We start from the raw sequence: 18,920 nt of genomic DNA, 5'->3' as shown, positions 1-18,920 counted from the left end.
TTTACTTTCAACATTACTTGAGTAGTTTATACCAGTTTTTCCATCCACGTGACTGACATTTTTTTAAAAAATCAATTTAACAGCAGTTTCCTCACATAATTTAATTAACCAGCTACCATGTTCATCCCAGAAACTTTTCAAGCATATATTCACTGTTGTTCTTTCCTCTGTAAGAAGGGTGTCATACACTTTCCAATATGCAGTCAGATCTGCCAGTCTGCTTTAAAAAAAAAAAAAAAACCATAGCCACATGATCCAATCAACTTTTATTTTTCTAATAAACTGACACAACTGTAAAAACAGTGAGCATAGTGGCAGATTGAAGGGGAAGAAAGAAGCAAAGCATATCCTCCATCATCCTTTGGTAAAAGTTTTAGTTTTTCTAGGATCCTAGAGTTTTAAAGTGTTTCATAAAAAATACCTTTCCTGGAAAGTGTCCATGTGAGTAGCCAACTCTGTAGACATTTCATCTTTCATGAGAAATTTTCCCTTTCTTTATGTGAAAGAAAAAATTCCTCTTCTAGCTACTTGTTGTTTTGCCATTTTCCTATGTCTGAAAGAAGAGGTTTAGATTAGATGAGGGGTCCCAGCTTTTACTCACCAGTGAGGACCAGGTGAGAGTCCCTGGGGACTGGAAATCCAGCCTATGAGAAGTCCTCAGGTGCTTTGAGATGGTATACACGTTAATAGGTGGGCCACCCCTTTGGGCTCTCATTTTGATGACTAGACTTAAGTTAATTTGTTGGGGAGCACTGGCATCCCTTACAGCTTAGACATTAATGTCCATGTAACTCTCTGTTTTGTTATGTTTTGTAAATATCAATTTTATTCTACATTCTAGTTTGCTGTATTAATAGACACAATATATCTAAGTTTATTGCAAGATTGAATGTAATTAAATAAGATCTGATCAGCTTACATATTCTGATCAAGGAGGGAGAGGCAAAATTTTTTCATGGTTAGAACAGCCAAATGCCATTTTTATGTGCTTTAACATAATTAGCAGAAAGAAATGGAAATGGAAGATTTTATTTTTTTGAGGCTTTAGTTATATCTTTATGGACCATACTCACAAAAATTTTTTCCTTTTCACATTTTGATGTATGCCAATGCTTCACTGTTATGCAAATCAGCTTCTGGATGTATCTAACACATGCTTGCTGATTTTCTAGTAGTCTTAGATTATTTCCAGCTGGATAAAAAAAAATTACCTGGATGTGCTTTGCTAGCACATGTCATCATTGAGTACTCTTTCTAATGATATACAGAAGCTTGATTTAGAGTGCATTTTGCTCAGTCAGCATGTGGAAAGTAGGAGCCTTACTAAGGGTCTGGTTGATACTAACCATATAGGGCTGGCAGCATTTTGTAAACATTTTCCAAAACAAGTGGTTTGCTTTAAAGGTGCTTTAAAGGTCATGAAACTATTTGTTCCTTGAACTAAATTTTTATACTCAATGAGAAGTATGTCAGTATGCAAACAAAGCAAGTTTAGTTCTGTTTATCATACCAGTTGTTTCAGAAATTACTTCTCTATGTTGCTACACCTCATTTAGTTTAATTAAATATCTGCCATTAGTTTGCTAAGACTGAAATTAAAAAGATAAACACAGATTTTTGAAAGAGATCAATAGGAAAATTCATCAGAAAAGCATTCTGTTGAAGGAAAGAAGGTAGAGGGAAGAAGTTATACTGTATGCTTGGTCAAAATGACCTGATCACACAATTGCTAAATGCAACATGGGATCCTGAGTTGGATCCTTGAACAGAAAAAGGACATTAGAGGAGAAACTGGTGAGATTCAAAGAAGGTCTATAAATTAGTTAGTAGTATTGTGTCGCTGTTCATTTACTGGTTTTTAAGAATCATATTCTGGTTTTATGTAAGTTGTTAGCATTAAGGTAAGCTAGGTGAAGGATATCAACTTTGCTGAAAATCTAAAATTATTTCAGAATTTAAAGTTTTAAAAAATGATCTGATCAGTAATTGGATAGGTAACTTTAATAATATTTATGCTTTCAAAGTTTAAGTGATAATTTTAAGTTCTAAACTTTAGCAGCATATTTCTTTAATTTTTTTCTTTCTTTTCTTCCCTCCTTCCTATTTTTGGAAATTTAGGGGAAAAAATTAAAAGTCCTGAAAATACAAAGGATAACACATCAAACACCTATGTACTCAGTAGCTAGAACAAATATAAACATTTTGTCATATTTGCTATAAACAAACAGAGAGAACTTTGAAAAATCATCTAGCCTTTTCCAGTGTTCCATTGTTAAGAAGATAGCTCTTTATAATTTTTACCTGTGAGCATTTTGTCCAACAGTGCACTAGTCCACTAAGGAAGAAGTATAACACATGCCTTAACTAACTTTCTGTTGCCATTTATACAGGATTGTGAATGTGTAAGTATCCAATTTACATGACCTCTACATATTCTATCTGGCCTGGGTTTATGTGTGTGGTGATGTATAAAGTAAGATTCATATTATCCCAAGGAAGATACTTAGTATGTTTCCTGATGAAAAAAATGAAAAGGAAGGGGCAATGTCTCATGGGCTAGCTTCTCAGGAAAGAAAGAGGAAAGGAGAATTAATAACTCTGTCATGAGTCCCAGGGATTATTTTTATAATTTGTGGTAAAGATGTTAAGTTTGGTTTACCATCTATAAATGACCCTTTTTGAAATTCATCACCAATTTTTATTATTAAGTGATCACTACAGTCATTAATACTGGTCACTTACACCAAGATTAAAACCACTTGAACTCAATCACAGCAACAGCAAAAATAAATAAATAGGACCTGATCAAATTAAAAAACTTCTGCACAGCCAAAGAAACTATCACAAGAGCAAACAGATAACCTACAGAATGGGAGAAAATATTTGCATGCTACACATCCGATAAAGGGCTGATAACTATAATCTACTTAGAACTCAGGAAAATCAGCAAGAAAAAATCAAACAACCCTATCAAAAAGTGGACAAAGGACATGAACAGAAACTTTTCAAAAGAAGACGGAAGAATGCCCAACAAACATATGAAAAAATGCTCAACATCTCTAATCATCAGGGAAATGCAAATCAAAACCACAGTGAGATATCACTTATCTCCAGTGAGAATGGCCTTTATCAAAAAGTCCCAAAACAACAAATGTTGGCATGGATGCCGAGAGATAGGAACACTCATACACTGTTGGTGGGACTGCAAACTAGTGCAAGCTCTGTGGAAAGCAATATGGAGATACCTCTAAGAGATACAAGTAGATCTACCATTTGATCCAGCAATCCCATTACTGGGCATCTACCCAAAAGAACAAAAGACATTCTATAAAAAAGACACATGCACTAGAATGTTTATAGCAGCACAATTCACAATTGCAAAGATGTGGAAACAACCCAGGTGCCCATCAATACATGAGTGGATTAATAAAATGTGGTATATGTATACCATGGAGTACTATTCAACTACAAGAAACAATGGTGATATAGCACCTCTTGTATTTTCCTGGATAGAGCTGGAACCCGTTCTACTAAGTGAAGTATCCCAAGAATGGAAAAATAAGCACCATATGTACTGACCATCAAATTGGTTTGAATAACATTAATCGGGTATCGGGCAGATGGGAGGGGGGAGTAGGGGATGGGTATATACATACATACATAATGAGTGCGATGCGCACCATCTGGGGGATGGACCCACTTGAAGCTCTGACTCAGGAAGAGGGGGGAAGGGCAATATATGTAACCTAAACCTTTGTACCCCCATAATATGCTGAAAAAAAGAAACACTTGAACTAATATGTTTTTCTATTATTATGTTGCAGCTTTTTAAAAATGTAGCAGGAAATATTCCAAATAAAGCTAAGACTCTGTTTTAAGCTTAAAAGCTGATACTTGTGGGTGAACCTTTCTGTGGTGCCACAGGTAGCTGAGTCACCTCATGGAAGAGCAGAGTCATAGCAGATTGGCATGTGTGGTGGGGCAAGGAAGGAACATAGGGATGAGTTGAATTTTGTAAATCTCAAAATTGAACCACACCTAATTTCCTTATAGGTATATGGCAAGAAAGAAAAGAAAGGGGGCATAAGGGACCAGGCAGGGCACATTTATTAATATATCAATATATCATGTATTTTTTAATGCCTTTAGGCAATGCCTGTTCCTATGTCATTGCTACAAATATTAGCATCTTCTTAGATTTTCAGTGTCATTTGTGTGTTTAAACAAACTCATGGTCAATGCTAGTAGGACTAACATACAGACAAATACAAACTGAAAGGATTAGAAAAACTAAGAGTACAGTGAGGGGTGGGTTATTGGGGAAAAGAATGAAAGGGACAAAAAAATGAACAGCACCTTACACATAGGCACTCAAATAATAATGAGTGAAAAAATTGATAGCATGTAAAGTGAATAAAAAGAAAGCCAAAAATAATAGGGTTTGTATGATAGCAGGGAAGCATTCAGACTCTTCAACAGTTCAGAGTCAGTATTGTAAATGTGAGATGTCTTTTTCCTCCGTGTTACATACTGAGATCTTAGAACTTGAGGCTAACAAATTGCCAAGGGATAATCCAATGTGAAAGGAAATTGCTAATTATTTACTTTATCTTTGTGTACCTAGTATATGGTAGATAACCAATAAATGTTGGTTGAACAGTGGATACATGCATGCATAAATATCAAATTGAAGGTTACCCAGGATATCCAAATTCCCTGAAAACAGTTATTAAATTAATAGAAAAATGGGAATATCACTTGTTTAAGAAATTAGACCTGGTTATGGATACTCTGTCGTAAGGACAGAAATTATCATTGAAGCCATGAAAGTAGCAAAATTTACCGAAATACCAGATCGAGGGAGAATAGAAGACTGAGGATTACCCTTCAAAACCCTGTTGGTTAGGAGCTATGTATCAGTTGGGACACTTAGGGCTGCAAGTAGCAGAAAATCCAACCTAAACTGGTTTAAGCAGTGTCACATAGATGAAAAGCTCCAGACCAGTGTTACTCTTAGGCATGGTTGAGTCCATTAGGTTTCTTTCTTCTGTATTACACAGTTTCAGCCTCAGGCTTTACATAGTGGGCACCTGGAGCTCCAGGGCCTTCATTTTCCTAACTTCAGGAAGCAAGAGGAAGTGTCACTTTCCCAAAAGTATCATTACATCTCATTGGCTTTCACTAGATCTCATGCTCATCTCTCAACCAAATCAAACCCCAGAGAATCTCAGACACAAAGTTTAATAAAGTGTGGCAAGTTCCCCTTCCTGCTAGACTATTTCCTGGAACACTGGTCATTGGATTCTGCTGTCACTGAAATACAACCATAGCTGGGTCAGTTCCTACTTCACTTGCAAGGTCTCTATATTTCAGGCACATTGTTCCTCTCCTGTCAGTGTTCACCTGAGTCTGGCCCACTTACTTTCTTCTTCTTGTTCCAGACTCCCATATATTTGCCTGACCTTTGGCTTTCTAATTCTGTGCCATTTTCCTGAGGTTTCAGCCCCTACCTTTATCTTTATTCTCTCCTTACCTCAGTCAATGAATACTTAAAATTGTTTAACTTGGAGGTTAAAAAGAACCTTCCATCAACTCAAGTTCTTCTTTAAGAAGAGATATATAACTTTCTGAGTAATATATATAAGGTATAATTATACAAATGTAGACATTTCAGTACTAGTTTTTTTATATAAAACCTGAGAAACTAGTACAATATCAGTATTTTGAAGTAGTTCCTGCATAGTAGAAATATCTAGGAAGATCCAAATTCTGTATGTATTTATTTCTACAAATTTAAGATTTTATTATATGTTTACAAATATTCTTGCATAAATGAAAACCACTATAATAGAGTGAGAAAAGTAATCTCATTCATCTATGTGCTCCAGACAACTACAGAATCCAGCTCATTCTTAGAGATAAATATCAGCCCTTTCTGACTTTAATAGATAATTACCTTTACTTCCATAAAGTTATCCTATATGTTTGTCTTTGTTATTTTGCTTTAATTTTGACACTCCAAGTAATGTTTTAGGGTGGATTAGAAACAAACACATCAGAAGGGATAGTCAGCAGGTTTCTCACAGTCACAGAAAGAGGTTACAAATAAGGAAAGGGAGAAGGCTAGAAACCACTCTGTGGTGTTGGATCAGAACCAGAGGTATCAGTGTGAATTCATGGTTTTTAATATATTTACAGATGGATCAATACAGAGACAAAGATATACATGTATACGTGGCTAGTGTACATACATATACTTCTTAGCTCTGTCTGCTGAAAGGGCCCAGAAGCAGTGACACCCCAGTAGCAATGAGCATACGTATCACCCAAATTTTGGTTTCTAGATACCATTCTTCAACAAAAGAAACCAAGGCTCCTTGGAGAAATGACTTATACCAGAGATAGAATGGGGAAAATACAAGATGAGCCTGAAACATCTTGTGGCCAGGAAGTAAAGAAGTTCTGAAAAATGATGGGGATACAGCACAAGGACATAGGACCCAACTTAAAGGGGCTCCCAATGGCCAAAGCTGGTTCAATTGAAGCAACAAAGTAAATAATAATACTATTATAACCCATAAAATAACATGAATATTTATGAGTCTGTACTGATATAAATAAATAATTGAACTAGTAAATGAGGTAGAAGGGACAGATCTAGTATACATGCTGCTGAAGAGAGCATTAGAAGGGACAGCTCTAAATGGGGGGACTGGGAAACCACCATTATCACACTCCGCAGGAAATCTTTGCAGGTGAGAACTATTGGTGGGTGCTCACAGGAGTGGGTGAAAGTTGGATGAAAAAGAGCATATCTCTTTTTGCATGATCTCCAAGTATCTCCCTACAAGGTTATTTATTATTTACAAAGAGGAAAATGGTCATTTTACAGTGGCAAAATCAAGCAGACACCACTTTAGCCACGTGATCAGAGACCATATTACAAGTAATAAAACGTGAGTATCACATACCCCAATATGATGCACTAAGAGTATCACTTCGATGATATTCTTGCCAAAAATGTATAACCTATTCTCATCATAAGAAAACATCAGATAAACCCAAACTGACAGATACTCTGCAAAATAATTGTCCTGGACTATTCAAAAGTGTCAGGGTCATGAAAGACAAAGCTGGAGGATCTGTCACAGATTAAAGAAGGCTATAAGGAAACTTGACAACTAATTTCAGTGGAGATCCTAGGTTAAATACTAGACCAGAAAAAGGAAATTAATAGGAAAACATGGCAAAATTTAAATAAGATCTGTAAATCAATTGTATCATATCAATGTGGATTTCCTGATTTCAGTATTTGTACTATAGTTACATAGTTGGGTGAAGAGTATATGGGAACTTTGTACAGTATGTTTTTGCAACTGTTATGTAGGTCTAAAGTTATTTCAGAGTTATTTCAGAATAGAAAGTTTTTTATGTTTTTTTAAAGGAAGGGGACTTGGAGAAAATGATTTCTAAGATTTCTTCCATCCAGCCTTATGTAACAGTGATACAAAATGAAGAATATCAAAGATTTAAATTCTTTTACTTCCTGTCTGCCAGTTAAGAAACATTTTGAGGCAGCTGAAAATAGGATCACATTCTAAATTGCCAGTTCAGTTCAGTGTAACATGTCATGAGTAGAACATGTCCTGTTGTACCCATTATTGCCCTGAATAAGATGATCCTTGCCTCCAACATGGTCATTCTTTTAATACTAGAGCTCGAAGATGATGCGGTCTTCCCTTTCAATCGCTTATATAACTGAGGTGTCTTTTCCTTGATGTTTTAAAATGCAGTAATGGAGTTGGAGTTGGAGAGAATGAGATAGAAATTGTTAAGTCTTGCAAATGTACCCAAGGAAATAAAACCCCAGGATTTTTCAATCTGAGTGCCAGAAGAGATCATGATAACCATTAAATAAGATAAGCAATCGAGGAGGCCTTTGGTATTAAAGCACTTTATGTATGAGGGACCAATAGGACATTCACATTAAGTTTACCACAGGATAATTAGGTATGTCGATGTAGGGTAGTACCAAGATACATGTGTTTAAGAATGAAGGGTAATGTAATCCTGACATTCCTTTAATGCTCATTTTCTAGATCATTGTACCAAATTAAGCCTATACTTTTATAATCCCATTTTGGCAAATTTCTGGATGATGAATTGATGCGTTTCACTTAGCAGATATTTACTGTTGATAAGTTTCAAATATTTCAGAAAATATAATATAGTTAAGTCAGGAAGTTATGACTGAAGTTATAAACAACATTAATAAAGATGGTTTTTGATTTTTAGGTATTTTGGGGATCATTTCTATTTTTTAATTTTCTGTTCTATTTTTTTCCTTTAAGTGAAATGTAGCTTTGAATCAAGATAATTAAGATAATTATGTAAATGAAATGGAAGTTTCAGTGCCACAATATAGTTGATGAAAAAATGTAAGAAATTTATTTTCACCGTGATAATTTTTTAACAGAAGTCTAAGCTCTAACACTTTTGTGGATGTGATGCCTTCTGTGGAGCCTTAGAGGTTTTATATCTTATTTCTGCAGCAGGAACATAAGACATACATGAAGTTTTCAAGTCTCCACAGAATTGAAAAATCAGTGTGGGTACTGTACTTTGAAACATGTGTATACTGTGGGCCTAAGGTGTTTTTTAATCTTTCATCTTTTTTTAGGATCAAATATCATTAGAAAAATAAGCCATGGGCATTACAAACGTGGTCTGGTGAAATTCAATATTCACAATGACAATTTAGAATATGAGCTCCTTGGGAGAAAAGTTAACTCACCACTGTAACTTTGCATCTAAGTATCTTAAAGTGTGCCATTGGTTTTATGAAAAGGTTTTGATCTATACTCTTAGTTTAAGTTCAAAAGAAAACCTACATTTTAAAGTGTATTCCTTTTCTGGGTATATTTACTTTGAACTATAGCATATAGTTTTTCTCATAAATCTAACCTGCCACTATCTGTTTTTAAGACTTTGTAAACTTCAAGTGGTTATGATGTGTGAAGTTTGGATTAAACTAAAATTTTTAGAAAACACATGTTATATATTTTGATTGTTTTGAATTTTAACATGAGCCAGTCAAGCACTTGAGTGTCTAGCAAAGTAATATACTGTACTCTGTTACTGTAGGAAATCACAGAAAATTCCCCTTTCCCATCATGTTAATGATAGACAAATGAAGCAGCTGTTCTTATTCTTAATGTAGTTGTTTGAAAAACTTGCACAATTTAATGAAAACGTCTCTACTCATAAAACTTAAAATGCTCACACATGGAAAAAGTCATAATGTTTTGGCAAATATTACTTTGTTAGGAATGTGAATGAGGTATACCTGCTTAATAACTAGAATTCTATATAAATGGCATGAAGCTGTGGTGGAAAGCCAATTGAAAAAGAAGACTCCGATAAGTGGTGAATTAACACTCTTTAAAAATACAGATAGTTCTTACCCAAACATATTTTGACAAGGAAGAATTATAATATATACCTTCTCCATTTCTTTTTCTTTTTCCAGGCATAATTCTTGGGTCATCATTTCTACTCAGCATAAATGATTTTCTCCTTAAAACAAGTCTCAAAGAAAGAAGTCGGATTCTGATAGGACCATGTTGTGCTACTGCCAATCTGGAAGCTAAATGGTGTAAACACAGTGGCAGTCCAGGCCCAGAACAGTCCATACCAAAAATATCCATTGATTTAAGAGGAGGTCTGCTACAGGTTTGTGGGGATTGGCCATATTTTTTCCATAAGTTTTTAACTGGCCTTTGTTAATTTTTCAACTGTTTCACTAAATTTTAAATCTTTGTGTGGTGAGTAAAGGGGTATTGTCACATTGTTATCTTATTAAATTTTTAACAGCTTTATTGAGATATAATTCACATATCATACAGTTCATACAATTAAAGTGTATGAGACAGTGTTTTTTAGTATATTTACAGAGTTGTACAATCATAACCACAGTTAATTTTAGAACATTTTCATTACCACCCCTAAAAAACACCATGCCCATTAGCAGTCATTCCCCATTACTCTCTAACCCTCTTTCCAGGCCTAGGAAACCACTAATATACTTTCTGCCTCTGCAGATTTGCCTATTCTGGACATTTCATATAAATGTTATCATATAATATGTGGTCTTTTGTGACTGACTTCTTCAACTTAGCATAATGCTTTCAAGGTTCTTCCATGTTTTAGCAGATGTCAATATTCCATTATATCGATATATACCACATTTTATTTATCCTTTCATCAGTTGGTGGACATTTGGGTCCTTTCTACTTTTGGCTATTATATAAAATGTCACCATGAAGATTTGTGTACAGGTTTTTGCTGTGGACATATATTTTCATTTCTGTAGGGCATATAACTAGGAGTGGAATTGCTGGGTCAAACTTTTTTTTTTAATAACGGTTGACTTTTGTAATTAAAGTAGTCAACCTGTCTCAAGCACAGAGTCACTGGCAATATATAAGAACCATTTCCTAATAGCACTTTCTTAACATACTATGATGTCTGGGTTACCAACATTTCACATATAAGTCACATTGTGACCTTTTATGCATTTGTCTTACAGCCAAGTATGGAATGTGTGAGGCTATCCAACTTATTTCTCGATAATCATTTATTTGGTTAGATTTTAATCTAATCTTTATGTGATTTGATACACCCCCAAACTTGGAACAAATCCAAAAAGCTCAAGAGATTCACAATGATAGAAAATTATAATGACTAGTTTGTCAGTAATGGAGACATACTAAACATGAATTTATTATTTTTGTTGTATTGCCTTAACTTTTCACTAGTTTTTTTAATGACACAGCAAGATTTGGGGAGATCCTAATAACTTATTTTTGTGTGTGTGTTGCTTTGGAGATTTTTAGCATCTATCAGAAATCTTCACATATTTAGCAATAAGCATATGGTTTTATTCCACTTTGTTGAGAATATTGATTATATCAGCCTTTTCCCAAGGCAGCAAAGTAATTTCACATTAAGAACAGTAAGAACCGCCGGGCGCGGTGGCTCACGCCTGTAATCTTAGCACTCTGGGAGGCCGAGGCGGGTGGATCGCTCGAGGTCAGGAGTTCGAGACCAGCCTGAGCAAGAGTGAGACCCCGTCTCTACCAAAAATAGAAAGAAATGATTTGGACAGCTAAAAATCTATATAGAAAAAATTAGCCGGGCATGGTGGCACATGCCTGTAGTCCCAGCTACTCGGGAGGCTGAGGCAGTAGGATTGCTTAAGCCCAGGAGTTTGAGGTTGCTGTGAGCTAGGCTGATGCCACGGCACTCACTCTAGCCCGGGCGACAAAGCGAGACTCTGTCTCAAAAAAAAAAAGAAAGAACAGTAAGAACAAAACCAAAATACAATATATCATCTCTATATTATAGTCACTGACTATCTTTTGACAGTTTGAAGGGTAGAGCACAATGTTCTACTCCCCAGCTTGACTTTTCACCTTTCTCTATTTTTCAGCATCGAATAAAAATAAGATTGATGAGAACAAAAGTAGACCTAGTATTATATCTCTTACTTTCATTTATGAGATGCCTTAATTCCAGAGAGCAGAACCTAAGCCTAGGATTTAAAACCTACCCACGAGGTCTAGAGCTGTTCTTTTCTACCACTGTGTATTCTTTGGTCTTTTCTGTGTTACCTGGTTTTCTTAGAATTTATAGTTGTATTTATTGCCTTTATCCAATGTATAGAGAGAAATTATTGAAATTTTCACCCAGATGTTAATTATTATAAACTACTGATCATACTTCTGTTGTAGATTAATATTATTCACATGCAGAAATAGAAAACTTAATCTTCTCCATTAGAGGAAACACCAAGTCCTTTTGTTCTGAAACTCTACCATAGCTCCTAGAAGTACAGTTGATTCTCAGGGGCTACGGAATCCTATATGTTGGAGCGTTCTCACTAAACACAGAAGTTAGGAGCCCTGTAAGTTCGGGTTCATTGAGCAGGTTGCCTCTCTTTTTCTCTGAAGAATAAAAGTGCAAAGAAAGGAACTCTATAATAAGGATCCTTTATTTAATCTTATGACAAAATGTAGGAAGCTATTTCACAAAGTTATTATTTTATTAAAATTTTGGCCTAGGTTATCTTTATTGCCTTCTCTCAGACCTTAATAGGTGTTCTTTTCCCTCTTAGCTAAATTAATTCATAAATATTATTTCACATCAACATAATTACATTAATCTAGCATTTAAAATTTATTGTTATTCACATAATATGTGATGTGGTTTATTTTCTTATTGTTATATGTTTACTCAAGTAATAGAATTTCATCCTGTAGGTCAATTACTTCTTAGAAATTATAATTTGTTATTGGTAATTAAATGGAGCATAATTATAGACTTATATTAATTCAGATATGATTATACATAATTATTCTCAAGAAATGTTTGTATTTAAAAGCCACTAGAATTTTTCATATGATTTTAAAGGTCTTCTGGGGTCAAGAACATTTGAATTGTTTAGTTCTTCTACATGAATTACTCAATGGATACCTTTATGAGGAGGGAAATTTTGAAGTGCAAGTTTCTGAACCAGTACCACAAATGCCATCTCCTACGGAAAAGAATCAGACATTTAAAAGTGAACAAAGTTCAGATGACTTACGGACAGGTCAATTTCAGTATATACAAGATGCTGGTAAGTAACAACAGCTTCAGTATGAGAATATGTGAGTGTGGTGTGTTTTAAACGCACATTGACTAAATAATAACACATCAAGATGACTTGGAAAGTGCATTAATTCTTGTAATACAAAAATAGTGCATTACCATTCAGTCTCTATTGGGGGAAATTCTTAATTTCTTTCTGTCTCAAACCATATAAAAACGATCAACTAGCTTTATATTCTTTTATTCTCATAATTTTATCTTGCTTTAATAAACAACATGTTTCCCTTTAAAGCCATGTAATTAATTATACTTTTATTTGACAGAATCTTTGAAACTGCCTGGTATCTATGAAGTCTTATTTTATAATGAAACCGAAGATAGCCCAGGGATGATGTTATGGAGATATCCGGAACCTAGAGTGCTCACCCTTGTACGAATAACTCCTGTGCCTTTCAACACCACAGAGGATCCAGATATTAGCACAGCAGACCTTGGTGATGTGCTACAGGTATGTAATTACTATTCATTTAAAAATAAAAACATTGTAGGAATGTGCTAATCATGTATTAGGAAAAATGTTTGGAGCATGCTTGTTTTCTACGTTAATAGTATCGGAGAAGTACATACATGTGTGTGTGTGTGTGTATGTATATACACACAGATAGAAATTTTTTAAATAAGGGAATAACATAATTCAGATTCATGATTTGTGGCAATTTCAAGAGTTCCCAATTCTACTCATTCTGTTGTGGGTAGGTTACAGGGCCTCTAAATATAATGGGACAAACAGGTATCATTCAGTTCACTACCCCTTTATCTAGTGCCTGCCATGTGTCCACACTCTTCAGAGTTTCTAAGAACTGCTCTGTGAAATAAAATATGCCCATATAAGGCCAGAACTGGCTGACTGTAATTTTCATTTTCAGAACTGAAATTGATCTTGGGGCATGAGGTAGGCTGGTTTTCTATCTAACCAATGTTCATATTCCGTGTGGTTTGGAGAAAGTTTGTTGCTTATCATTTCCTTGAGTTTAATGTAAATGTCATTGTGGCTATCACCATGTTATTATTGTACCTATTAATATTCTACTGATCTGAATTTCTCCTAAAATCCATTTCTCCCTTAGTCTTCCACTTTTTACTAGATCACACAACCATTCACTCAAAACCGAGGAGTCATTCCTGATTGCTTTTTCCCTAACTCCCTACCTCTAACCCATCAACAAGCCTGTCAGTTCTACCTCCAAAATATGTCCCTGTTCCATCTACTTCTCTCTGTTTTCTGCTGGTACAACTGGAGTCTGAGCCACCATCATCTCTTCCCTACTGCAGTAGCTTCTTAATTGGTCTCTATGTTTCCATCCTTGATTACTTGTAATGCATTCTCCAAACAGCAGCTAAAGTGATGTTCTTAAAATGTAGGTCATATTATATCACTTCCCTAACCTAAAACCTTGTGGTGACTTCCTCTAACGCTTAGAACAAAACTCACATCTCTTGCTCTGAACTACAAGGACCTGTGGTCTGGTATCTGTTCCCCTCTGGTTGAAATTCTTGTCAGTCTCCCCCTTTCTCATGCTGCTCCAGCCACACTGGCCTCCTTTTCCTCCTTGAGCACACCACCCCACCTTCTCTTGCTCTTCCCTCACCTTTGAACATCACCACTCCCTGTCTTCACCTATTAAGTACCAGCTCAAATGTCATCCTGGCTAGCCTACTCCCATTACTCCATAGCTCATATTGCTATTCACAATTATCTTATGCATTTATGTGTTTACTTTCTTATTGTCTTTTTCTATCTATTGTTAGAAAATAAGCTCCTTGTTGTATGTCTTGGTCACATATTTTAAGTCCTTATTATGTAGAGACACCAAATTTTTTTAATGAGTGCTGTGTTCTTACCAAATTAAAGTAGTAATGCAAGTCATAGTCCAAGATACATATTAATATAGGTATTATTATAGTCTTATTTGTTATTTAAATTCCTGGTTATAATGTATTTAGTCAGATGTTCATCTTATGACTTGGTTGGTAACAATGAAACACAAAAGCATTTTGTCAAGTGAACTAGAGTGTGCAGAATGATCCAGATTACCAAGATGTCAGCAGTCTCCACGATGATTCTTAAATCCTCAGATTTTTTTTCTCTTCCTATCAAGTTCACAGTCATGATTATGTTCTCTGTTAGTATTCTTGGATTATTTATGCTAAATAGCAATATCTGTGGATTATACTATCTTATTAGACTTGCCTAAGCGCAGAATATCTGTAGATTTTTGATCAAAATGAAAATACTCATATATTAAAGTTTCAGCATCATGTAAGGGCTTCTTCCCAATGGATTTTTGGGTTCAGTCTTATAGCTAAATATTAATACATTTATTAACATAAGTCTAATAACTAATTATTAGTGGTATTATTATGTCAACTATATTAAATAGGGCATCTGAGGTAGTCAGTACATCCACTAATAGCATGTTCTCTATATTCTCACTGCTGTTAGAGGGACAGGAGAGCATAGTGGTTAAGAAAATGAACTATAACCAAAATGCACGAGTTCAAGTTCTTGCTCTGCCATTGCAAACAGTGTTACATTAGACAAGTAACTTAACCTCCTAAGCTAGGGCTTTTTGTTTTGCTTTTTTTCCTAATCAAAAAATGAGGCTTCTAATAATGTGATGATTAAAATAAGAATTAATGTTTGTAAAACGCATAGAAGAGTGCTGGGCACATAGCAAGAGTTTTGTAAATATGGGTATTGCCAATAGTACAGGTTGAGCATCCTAATACAAAAATCTGAAATCTGAAATACTCCAAAATCCAAGACTTTCTGAGTGCCAGTGTGACACTCAAAGGAAAGCTCATCAGAGCAGTTCAGATTTTAGATTTTTTTTTATTAGGGATATTCAACTAGTATGTGTATCCAAATGTTCCAAAATCTGAAAAAATCCCAAATCCAAAACACTTCTGGTTCAGAGCATTTTGGATAAGGAATACTCAACCTGTACAATGACAATTATTGTCAAAACTCTTTTCATCAGACATAAACACGGGCTAGACCAAGGAGAGCCGGAGTCTGACAGATGACTCTGCAGACCAGCTGGAGTAGTCCAGGAGATCTGAGATAGTCCAAGGGACCCAGGCAGTGGGCTTGGCACATAAGCAAAACACTGCATAAAGGAAGCCTGGAAAGTTTCAGCCAGCAAATAGTTGGTATCAAAAAGGTCTTGCCACGTTTCATATTTTGTTGAAGAAGTAAGGAACCTAAATGTGGACAAAGTTCAAAGACAGGGATGCAGGCCTAGGGAGCATGACAAGGTTGCATTTACTGGAAGTTCAGAGGGAGAGGTGGATCCTAGTGGTGAGAAGGAATGCTCGAAATCTACAGCTTGGGTGGTGGAACAGAGCAGGACTGGCAGCAAAGCTGACTGCTGCCATGCTGCTGAGCTCTTAGGTCAGTCCTCATATTCTCCTCACTAGGAGCAGGATTTATCCCAGGACTTGGTGTGGGTCTCACCTGTGGAAACAACACTGAATTGTAATCTTGTGACCATGCAAATTATTTTGTTCCTTTGGAGCTTCTGTTAAGAACAGAAAACACATAGCGTGAACCACAGTTTTGATTCAATAAAATAGCTTTTTCCTTGAGCACCTATGGTACCAGACCCTGTACCTGCTCCTGGGGATCCAGATAAGATACTTCCCACTCATTAAAAGCTAAGTCTAGTGGGGATGTTTCTGTGGTTTTTTAGGGTAGAAGAGTCTCCCTAATTTTGGCTTTCAAGGAGGACCTGTCTATTGTCAGAATCATTCTCCTACTATATGTGATTATCTCTAGTTCTATGTTAGAGGCACAGCTAAAATACTGTACAGCTGATCTTGAATTGCAGGGAGCTTATAAAAGGAAGGCCCTTTATCAACCTGGTATAATGCAAATAATATGGGCTTTGAAGTCTCAATTCTTGGCCCTTTTTTAGCTAACTCAGTGACTTTAGGCAAACTACTGATCTCTTGGAGCTTCAATTTCCTCAGCTGAACATTGGAGTTAATGTATGTTATTTACCTGTCATGATTGTTGTGGGATATTGTATCAAATGGGATATTATCAGTAATACACTTAAGTGAATGCTTTACACATAATGAGCTCTTAATAAATATTTATTTCCTTCTTTACACTCCTCCACACACAAATGCCTGGACCACTAAAAGTGACTTCTAAATGGAATTCCAGCCTTCAATCTCTCTTCCTTCCAACCGATCCTATTAAGTTCTTAAACGAACAGGTAGACTGAGTCATTCCCTGAAGGAAACCTTCAGTAGCTCGATCACCCTGCTAAACTGACCTTGAGAGCCCTGTATAACCTGCCCCTTCCCCAGCTTTGCTTTGCAATCCCTTAGACATGATCTGTGCTCTAGTCAAACTGGCCTATTTGGCATTCCCCAAACCAGCATGTAACATCCCACTTCTTCTTCGTTTGAATCCCTCCCATCTATACCAATTGAAGACCTACCTACACTTCCAGAACAGCTACAATGCCATATATTCCATAAAGCTTTTCCTGAAAACCATGTTCAAACATGCTATCACCCTCCCCTGACGTCCTATAGAACTTCATGGTACCACTTTTATGCTATTTTTTACCTTAGTCCTCGCATTTGAACATACGTGCCCATATCTTGTCTCCCTCCTAGATTGTATGTTTCCAAAGAAAGGGATCATATCTAATTCATTATTATGTCCCTTACAGTATCCATTGCAGTAGAGATGCTCAATAAATGTATTGAATGGATGAATGAATGCATGAATTTCCATGTTCCTATTTCATATTATTCAAAAGTATTACAGTATTTATCACTATTTTATGGGACTAATGAATGTGTTTTGGTTTTCCACCCTGAACTATATATCAGGATGCATTGTGTTATTCTTCAGTGGTATCATCTGCTGTAAACACACTATGTAATGTTATTATGTTACTCAGGCTCTTGGTGAGATCATTGAATATTGTGCCAAGCCCACTTGCCCCCTTAAACAGAGGCTAGTTCTTAAATACAAAAACAGATTAATCTCCTTGGCTTTAGTCCTAAAAACAGAATTAAAGTTTGGGTGACTTTCTCCTTCAAGAACATTTAGTTCATAAGAAAAATTGACCTTATAGAGTTGAGTTTAATACAGAACCCTCAAATTTGTTTGTTTATATTCTGTCATTCCATGATTGTTAATGAAATTTATAAACAAACTCTCCATATCACCTTATGGAATGTATTTTACAATTTTAATAATTAAAAATGTAGAAAATATGTCCATAATATTAAATCAAACTATAGTTTCTGAATAAAATTTTATGGTTAGTTTATAATTTAATCATGTTAAATTTTAAGTGTTTATAGTATATTTACATGTCAGTATAATCAACATCTAATTTGATAATTAGCATCTAAATGGTAAAGTAATGCCACCAACCTAGAAGGAGTGTTGTGCAGTTTAAGTGAGTCTGGATATAAGAAATTTCTGGCACTGTATATGGCGCATACTGGGTTTTCCTTTCTCCCAGTCGTATGGTATCTACTGCCTATTGAGGATTCCATTTTGAAAACACCCATATTCCCAGCTTGTAAATATTTAATCCATTCTTTGTAGTAAAATTGATAATGGATATTTTTAACTCGCATACAGATCTGTCATGGTGCTTGTTCTTGTTCCCTCTTGAGAAAAGATGATATTTACTTTGGCCCATTGTCACATACCAAATGAAGATATCTAAAAGTTTAGTGCAGCATATAAATGAAAATAAATATGAAAATAAGAATACAGGATTGACGGAACAAGAACAAGAACAAATTCTGAAGTTTGAAAATGCCTTTTTCATTGAGAAAGTATTACGAAATTCTTTTTTTCTAATGAATTCAATTTACCCTTCAGACGTCAGCGTTTCCCAAAGTACATGATTCCTCCTATACAAAAGCTTCAGAATTTAGTACAGAATTCTTATATGAAAAAATCATGACTAGAGTCCTAAAAAGATATCTTCACAAGGGTAACAGGAAGAGAAAAGACAAAAGCAAGCTGTGTCATTTGTTTATTTCTGGTGGAGAAGGAGAACAGTAAGCCAAAGAAATCAGTGTGCTTGTGTCCAATTCACTTTTGTTTATCCAATTCAAAAGTCAGAGAAAAATAGTTTTTAAAGTAATGCTAATATGATTATAAAAATCAAAGTGAAACCACATTGGAAGAATATTGAATAAAAAAATTTCACACTTAGAAATTA

At 35.3% G+C, this 18,920-nt stretch overlaps 1 protein-coding gene across 1 annotated transcript in view; it reads left to right on the top strand.

Annotated features, from left to right (window-relative positions):
* Positions 1-18,920, top strand: part of VPS13B (vacuolar protein sorting 13 homolog B) — a 752,846-nt gene that overhangs the window by 591,747 nt on the left and 142,179 nt on the right. Inside the window, exons 37-39 of the mRNA XM_045560402.1 lie at positions 9,530-9,732; positions 12,472-12,679; positions 12,975-13,159. Of these exons, the coding sequence (XP_045416358.1) occupies positions 9,530-9,732; positions 12,472-12,679; positions 12,975-13,159 (596 nt within the window). The remainder of the gene's footprint in view (positions 1-9,529; positions 9,733-12,471; positions 12,680-12,974; positions 13,160-18,920) is intronic.

The sequence above is a fragment of the Lemur catta genome, chromosome 9 (assembly GCF_020740605.2).
Source record: "Lemur catta isolate mLemCat1 chromosome 9, mLemCat1.pri, whole genome shotgun sequence".
Lineage (NCBI taxonomy): Eukaryota > Metazoa > Chordata > Mammalia > Primates > Lemuridae > Lemur > Lemur catta.
Note: the sequence above shows the minus strand (reverse complement) of the source record. Positions and strands in the feature narration are given on the sequence as shown.